Source organism: Salvelinus sp. IW2-2015, unplaced genomic scaffold (assembly GCF_002910315.2).
Source record: "Salvelinus sp. IW2-2015 unplaced genomic scaffold, ASM291031v2 Un_scaffold1114, whole genome shotgun sequence".
In the NCBI taxonomy this organism is placed as follows: domain Eukaryota; kingdom Metazoa; phylum Chordata; class Actinopteri; order Salmoniformes; family Salmonidae; genus Salvelinus; species Salvelinus sp. IW2-2015.
Window position 1 is genome coordinate 173,866 of NW_019942733.1, and position 9,038 is coordinate 182,903.

At 40.4% G+C, this 9,038-nt stretch overlaps 1 protein-coding gene across 1 annotated transcript in view; it reads right to left on the reverse strand.

Moving 5' to 3' along the window:
- LOC112069775 (laminin subunit alpha-1-like) overlaps positions 1–7,601 on the reverse strand; it is a 144,929-nt gene extending 137,328 nt beyond the window's left edge. Inside the window, 2 exon segments of the mRNA XM_070438690.1 lie at positions 4,325–4,454; positions 7,470–7,601. Of these exon segments, the coding sequence (XP_070294791.1) occupies positions 4,325–4,454; positions 7,470–7,601 (262 nt within the window).
- Between the last annotated feature and the right edge of the window lie 1,437 nt (positions 7,602–9,038).

The following is a 9,038-nucleotide window of genomic DNA, read 5'->3' on the forward strand; positions in this document are numbered from 1 at the left end:
TAATTACAGTTGCATAGAAAATATATGTTTGCTTTGTAGCTCTAACATAAAATCCTTTTAAATTTTGTCAGCTTATGAAAACCCACATAACTCCATTAATGTAGGATCAAAACTGTCCAAGTGAATAAAGAAAAATAACATAAAACTTAGCTGCAAAGAACATGTATGCCACATGTAGCATTTTACAAAAAGGCTGCACACAGCCGTGCACCCAACTGATGGTTTGATGACAACAATTGTCTGCATACACACATAACCTGCAAACATTAAATAATTACTACAGCAGCTACACATAAATAATATGTATACAACTAAAATACCAAAATAAAGGTTGACTCAGTTCACAACTATTTTGGTCAAGTTTTTCGGTTAGTCTTTGATGAGGAGATGCTGCCTGTCCTTGAACACACCAATGGATTCTCTCTCTACTATCGATTGATCATGTTCTGAAAATGATAAACACAAAACAAAATGCAAGCACAATCATTAAATTGCACACAGTTTAACTGTTCTTCTTCTTGGTTGAATTACATTTTATTATATTTTAATTAAGTTTTTAAAAAAATGCTTGCCTGTGTGTTTTTGACCAGATGTCTGACACCGTTTCCCGTTACCGTGTGTCAATGTCTGGTTTTAGGTCCTGTGCTGAGGCAATGCGTGAAACAGCATGGAGGTTGTCATCCGTGAGGCGTGATCTGTGCTTGTTTTTGTTCAGATTCATTATGGAAAAAAACTGTTCGCACAGATAGGTGCTCCAAACATGGACAGAACACGGGCAGCATGAAGTACGAAGCTGTGGCATCAAACCAGGAGGCAGCAGACGGTAAAAGTCCTGGATTGTAGCATCCTGAAACTTTGCTCTCAGGCCACTGTCGCTTTGAAGCTCAATTAGCCTCTGAAGGTGTTGGGGTGCAGTGCAGACATCGGTGGTGAAAGGATTGGCAAGATGTCAAAGCCAGACTGTTGTGCTCTGAAGTCAGAGAAGCGCCGATCAAACTCAGTCTTTAACCAGCTCAGTTTGGTAGCCAACTGAGCACATGAAAAAGTCTCGGGAAATGAGGCTGACATGCTCTGACAAACAGGAAAGTGAACAAGATTGTCCTGTTTCACTTGCCACATCCATAAGTCCAATTTACGCTGGAAAGCCGTGATCGTGTCGGACATCTGCGTGATGACTTGTTTGCGTCCCTGCAGCTTCTGATTCAGCTAGGCGAGATGGTCGGTTATGTCACACAACACAGCAAAGTCACACATCCACTTGGATCTGATAGTTCAGACATGAGTTTTCCTTTACTCTGCATAAAAAGAGCAATGTCTTTCCTGAGCTCGAAAAATCTCGCTGAGACTTTGCTCCTACTCAGCCACCGCACTTCTGTATGGTACAGCACATCCCCGTGTTCCGAGCCCATCTCCAGCAAAAACTGCTGGAACTGACGGTGATTCAGGCCACGCGCCCGAATGAAGTTCACTGTTTTCATGACTGTGGTCACAATGTCCTCCATCCCCACACCTTCCCACACAAAGCTTCTTGATGGATAATGCAATGAATCGTTATCAAAGGCGTGTGACAGTTCATTTTTTGCATTTTCCCCTTCATTAGTCCAACCAAGCCCACTTTTCCTCCACACATTGCCGGTGCACCGTCTGTAGTTAATCCTACCAAGTTTTCCACTGCAATGCATTTTTACTTACGGACTTCTCTACCGCATCAAAAATGTTCTGTCCCGTCGTGGTCCCATGCATTGCAGCCACATCCAACAGCTCCTCAGTGTATAGAGAGGTCGACTTTACGCCTCTAATAAAATTGATAACTGCGCTGTGTCCTGTTATCTGTGCTTCATCAACAGCTAATGAAAAAGCTGTGTAGCTGCGTGTCTCCTCGGCCAGCTGTGTTGTAAGATTTCTGCTAGTTCCTTCACTCGGTCGACGATGGGTTTCTTGATAAACTGACATTTTTAAAAGTCTGTAACTGGTCGGGACACACCTGCTCACAGACCTTCAGCATGCACTGCTTCAAAAACGCTCCCTGAAAAAGACTTGGAAGCGTGGGCGATTTCTTCAGCCACAATGAAGCTAGCTTTCACCGCGGGCTCGTTTTGGCTGTGGATTTCATGAACAAACTCTGCTGCGACGCAGTTTGCCTTTTAATTCTTCAGCCACAATGAAGCTAGCTTTCACCGCGGCCTCGTTTTTGGCTGTGGATTTCATGAACAACTCTGTGCGACCGCAGTTTGCCTTTTAATTCTTGGGCAATTTGTTGCTTTCTTGAAGGCTAGCTTTAGCGTACTAGCTCCGTGTTTGGTGTCAAAATGTCGACGCAGATTGTACTCTTTGACAACCGACACCGCTCGTAACACAAAAGACATACCGGTCTTTCTCCTTGAAGCGCAAACAAGTATTCGCCTTCCCATCTTCTTGAAACAGTCTTCCGTCTGCATCAACTTTTCTCTTTCTGGACATTTTGGGATCATTATTATATCTCAATTCCACTCGTTGGCATGGACACTGCCGTGGCTAGCGTAGTCGAAAGGCATTGTGGGAATGTAGTTTTTGGTCAAAGCACGCTCTTAATTTATTTTTTGGTATTTATTTTTAGACACTCAAAACTTTTAAGCTCTCGCGGGCCACATAAAATGACCTGGCGGGCCACATCTGGCCCGCGGGCCTTGAGTTTGACACATGTGCTCTAGGCTGTAATCGTTGCCAAAGGTGCTTCAACCAAGTATTGAGTAAAGGGTTTGAATACTTATGTAAATGTGATATCAGTTGTTTTTTTTATTGTACATTTGCAAAAAGATCTAAAAACCTGTTTTTGCTTTGTCATTATGGGGTATTGTGTGTAGATTGATAAGGGGAAAAACAATTTACTCCATTTTAGAATAAGGCTGTAACGTACAAAATGTGAAAAAAGTAAAGGGGTCTGAATACTTTCTGAATGCACTGTACCCATCCATCATCTTTGCTATAGCCAAAGATTATCTGTTGCTCAGTGACTGGCGGACTTTACAGGTGTTTCTGATTAATAAACAATGCCATGCTGGTGGGTGGTACCATTCTAATAAAACCCAGCCCTAAAACGAAACGTAGGATAAAAATAATTCACACCTCATTTCATAGGAAAGACAAGGCATCGGTACGAATTTGCACGAAGCGGGCAGTTCGGGTTTGTCACTTCAAGCCCAAGTATATCATACTTTGACTAAAACTATGACTGGTTGACTTACATTGTTGTGCAACACCATGGGTAAGCTCTGGCCATCGTCTTTAAATTTGAAAAACTGGTGTGGGCATTTAATTAGGGTTACATTTGAAAACAAATATATATATAATATATTATTCGTACAGTAGTTAACTACAGAAAAACATGCAATTAACTTGATTTAAAAAATGTATCGTTTGACAGCCCTACAATTGAATATATGTAATTGTAACATATGGAGATCCCCAACATGTTTATGCAACAAAGTATAGGTAGAAGCTTCTCCAATTACATTTGAGAAGAGCCTTTTACAAGCGAGTATTCAGTATTCAATAATATCAATTCAATTAAAAGTGTTTCTTAAATGTATTGAATTGAATGGGGGGGGGGGGGACGGGGGACAAGTTACACAGCACATCAACATCTGATCTTGATTCCAATGTAATGTTTTTAAAAAAGCCAAACCATAAGGGAACGTAATGAAAGCTGGTCTATTTGAAGMCTAAAATCTGCACCTCAAACATTTTCTACTGATGATTGTTGTTACAATTAGAGGATTTGAATTCGGCCTTGAGGCGACCCTAGCATGTTAGCGTGACTGTGCTTYGGAGAAAGAKGCGTCAGCAATTGTAAAACATTTCAATGACAATGGCCCGGAATTTCTCTCAAGGTGAGAACTAATAAGGGTTTAACAAAGTAACTATCATGTAGATTGGCCAGTGATATTAGTTTGCTGGTGATGCAACTGGTTGTATTAAAAATGGATAGCATAGTTTGTAATGACTTAGAATCCTCCTGTTTGTMATTGTAAACTAATGGCTGAATTATTGTCTGCAATTTCAACACACCTATTACTTTTCACTCAATTTATGCAATACATATTAGGCTATTTCTGTTTTAAACTGGCAAATGTAAAGAACAGGAAAATAGTAAGTACTCAAAATGCGTTCTATCAACAAAGATAAATCTACTATTCCTAATCTTCCACTTATGCCCTACATAAATTAAAGTGCATATCCCATACATTGCTTTAAGAATAAAAAATGCTTTGCCCCGGACGCATTGAGGCCTCGTGCTGAATGAGTGAAAATGCAGTCAATAGGAAAGAGATTATTTCCAGCTCACCTCTTTGCTGGCACTCCGCGGAGGATGCCCATAGCAGCACAATTGCACAGCAAAAGAGCCTCATCTTTCACAACACATGTGGACTTCGGCTTCTAATAAATGTCTCCAATATTAATTTGGGATATATTTTCTAATGTTTACAGGAATKTATAGCCTAAAGTTGTCATGCACATTCGTTTCGCCTATGGTCTCTCTCTGTCATCTGTTCAGCGTGTACCGCTCTTTCACTCTCCTCTCTCCCCTCACTCATTCAGCTAACTTTTGTCTAAACGTTTTTCTTTCGTCCCACTACAAAGTCGCTGGCTGGACCGCACCATTTGGTGAGGAGTAGGGGGGTTGACCAAATTTGTCGAGATTTTATCATTGCCTGCCTTTTACTCTCAACTACTCTTTACAAATTAAGATTGTTTTGACTTTTACAAATGTACACTGTTTTGTGTTTAATGATCATTTTATTTTAGAAAGGTTTAGAATAACAAAAACGTTGCACCAAATTTGAAACGGTTTAAAATATTTTTTTTAATGAAGGCTACTTTTAAAAAAAATGTAGTCTACCTAGCAGCCTATAGTCTATTTGATGATTTAATTATGTCAACATCCTACATAAAATATATCATGCAGTTTGGATATTCACCTATGCTTCACAATTTGGCAAGCAGTCGTTGTAATTGGATTATTACACCAAATTGTACAACTTGTAAAAAATGGAGCCGTTTAACCTCTATACAAGCAGAGAGATAYGCTGCGCGATTTACATAGCAGTAGCCTACAGTACTCCAGATACTGTTATTCTGCTGATAAGACACTAAAGGCCATGTAAATATTGAACCATGATTGTGATACTGGAATGGAAAGCGAAGGTGCCTGATTCCATCAAAGTTATGCAGGGCATTCAATAATCACAACCAACTGTACTAAACATTTAATACAAGCCTATGTTTGTATGAAACATTGGAAACTTGTCTTCCAGACTAATTTCAACAAAGCAAAACTAAACGAAGCAATTTATACCTCTGGATATCACAGCGATAACAAAATGAACATTTGATCCGTTTACCTATACATCTTCCCCCAAAAAGTACATTTTTAACCAATATTCAACTACTACTTTAAACTTTTCAATGACTATAGATGGCTTAACTGACAACATCACAAAACCGATCTGTACTCTTCAATGGGGCAGAAGTCCTTGAGTTGTTGTCATTCTGCATGGCCAGCTACCAACAATGACAAGAAACCGCCATGTGGAGAATTTWTAAGTGACTTGTGTCAGTTAAATTGAGTGTCATTATCTGGTCAGGAGTGTGTGTATACTGCCCTCATGTGGATATAATGAAAATGGGTGGGAATGTTAAGGCCTACAGTACTCCAGTAATAGACTACTGAATCAACTATTCAAGTCGAGCCACATTCAGATTCTATAATTCTATAATTACAGACAGCTCCTCCTCCCATGACTGCATGCCTGTCAGACATGTATTAAATTATTTTATGGAAAGGATCTCTGCAATGTTTTAACGAGGCAACGTCCTCACCCTTTTTGTAGAATCAATGACTTTAGTGACTTTTTTCAGAAAGTCCCTTTTCAAGAAGAAAGGCCTTGCCATTGTACATGGCGATACCAGAGGACAGAGACATAACAGGCATGATTATTAATTGTACAGATCAAATGAGGCTGCTGAGGGCGGAACGGCTCATAATAATRGCCGGAACGGAGCAAATGGAATGGCATCAAACACCTGGAGACCATGTGTTTGATGTATTTTATACCATTCCACTAATTCCAGCCATTACTACGAGCCCATTCTCCCCAATTAAGGGACGGCCAGCCTCCTGTGGTATAGATTATCACGTGTAATAATGTCCTATTTTACTTCTGTGCATAGACAATGAGTGACTAATAAGCATGCAAAGCATGAACATACCCCTATGACAACACCTATTCCTGTAACTATTCCTGTAACTGTTCCTGTAAATATTCCTGTAACTGTTCCTGTAAATATTCCTGTAACTATTCCTGTAAATATTCCTGAAAATATTCCTGTAACTATTCCTGTAAATATTCCTGTAAATATTCCTGTAAACCAGGGCATCATATAATGGGTTAGGCTTTTATTGAACAACACAGGAGCAGCCAACATCAATATACTGTATGGTTACAGTTAAATAAAGGTTAAATAAAATAATACATTGTAACGTGAAACTCCCTTATAGAGTTAAGATATCCAGTGATTCCAGTCTACGAACTTCACCAGCTTCTTTAGTATAACCAGGCTCCTCCTTGGTGGAGGTACTAGGGGAACCAGATGGACCGTTTTAGGGATGCATGTTTTAACCAGGTTGTTTAGTCTGTATCTGTATCTACAGCAGCTTCTGTCAGTGAGGAACTTATTAGGCCAGACTGAGGAAAGGTCAAGGTAGCAGGTGTATGTATAAATATGAGGAGCAATGAACATAACCCCTATTGACACAGACAGGACAGACAGGACAGGACAGACATGACAGAACAGACAGGACAGACAGACAGGACAGAACAGACAGGACATATAGACAGGACAGACAGGACATGACAGATAGACAGGACAGACATGACAGAGACAGGACAGCCATGACAGATAGACAGGACAGACAGATAGACAGGGCAGACATGACAGATAGACAGGACAGACAGAACAGACAGACAGAACTATTGGTTATGTTGTTAAAGGGATAAGGGGTGGAAGCAGGTGTACTATATCATTGCTCCAACCAGAAGAGACATCTATGTTAGGACTTCAGGGCGTGGTCATCTACAAGCGACTGGAACATTCAGTTTCTAAACAGCAGAAGGTCAGCGAGAGTCTGGATAGGCCTTATCTGTCATACAGAGGAGATGGATAGAGGCATGCAAGCTCCAAAGACACAGTATTATTCTGATATTAGAATAGCATTGTAGAATGTAGTTCAGAACCAATGAGTTACTGAGAATAACCCCTGATACTTGGAAGTATTGTTATCTACAGTATCTATTGATACCAATACAATCTTTTTTTTTTGTTTTCTCTTAGGGTTTGTCTAACTAAAATCATGTTATTGTCATGCCCTCTAGTGTTAACAAAACCCTCTAGTGGTAATCTAATCACCTGTCATCTCCTGTCTAGACTACTGCAACTCTCTGTTGGCTGGGCTCTCCGCTTRTGCCATCAAACTCCTGCAACTTATTGAGAATGCCACAGCCCGCCTGGTGTTCAACCTTCCCAAGTTCTCCCATGTCACCCCACTCCTCGGCACACTCCATTGGCTTTTAGTCGAAGCTCACATCCACTACAAGGCCACGGTACTTGTCCACAGAGAAGCAAGAGGAAGTGCCCCTCTCTATCTTTAGGTTATGTTCAAACCCTACACCCTAACCCAAGCACTTCATTCTGCCACCTCTGGTCTCTTGACCTTCCCACTCCTATGGGAGGGCAGCTCCCGCACAGCCCAGTCCAAGCTCTTCTCTGTCCTATGACCCCAATGGTGGAACCAGCCTCCCCTTGAAGCTAGGACAGCAGACTCCCTGCCCATCTTCCGAAAACTTTTGAATCCCTACCTCTTCAAAGAGTATCTTAAATAATCCGCTTCCGCTTAGGAAACGTTTTGCAACCGAATCGGTGTAATGAATACCGCCCTGGATTTCTTTACCCTGATTGTTATAGTCCACTCACCTGCTGGTGTCCCAGGTCTTAATTAGTCTCTGAATTAAAGGAAAGCATGGGAAATAGCAGGGCTATAATGGTTTTACATATATATATATTTTTTTTTGTAAATATTAAATGTTTTATTTTAACTTGATAAAATAAAGAACAGTAATACATTTTGTCCTCTGAAGAGATGGCGGGCTTAAAATAAAAACATCTCCTTTCAAGCACAACAGACAAATGCCGCATGAAATTACAATAAACACTTATAGTTTAGGCAAAAAGTAAAGTGTTTTAATTTAATAAGAAATTTACCAGAAATATTACTGAGACATACAGTACTCAACACTGAGCCATACAGTACTCAACACTATGGCTTACAGTACTTAACACTGAGCCATACAGTACTCAACACTGAGACCTACAGTACTCAACACGGAGGCATACAGTACTCAACACTGAGAAATACAGTACTCAACACTGAGAAATACAGTACTCAAACACTGAGAAATACAGATACTCAACACTGGACATACATACTCAACACTGGGACATACAGAACCAACACTGGACATACAGTACTCAAACACTGAGGCATTACAGTACTCAACACTGAGGCATACATTACTCAACACTGGGACATACAGTACTCAACACTGAGGACATACAGAACTAACACTGAGACATACAGTACTCAACACTGAAAGCATTCAAGTACTCAACAGCTGAAGCATACAGTACTCAACACTGAGAAGATACAGTACTCAACACTGAGACATACAGTACTCAACAGGACATACAGTACTCAACACTGAGACATAAGTACTCAACACTGAAGACATACATGTACTCAACACTGAGAGAATACATACAGTCAACACTGAGGCATACAGTAGCTCAACACTGGACATACAGTACTCAACACTGGACATACAGTACTCAACACTGAGACATACAGTACTCAACACTGGGACATACAGTACTCAACCACTGGACATACAGTACTCAAACACTAGACATACAGTACTCAACACTGGGACATACAGTACTCAACA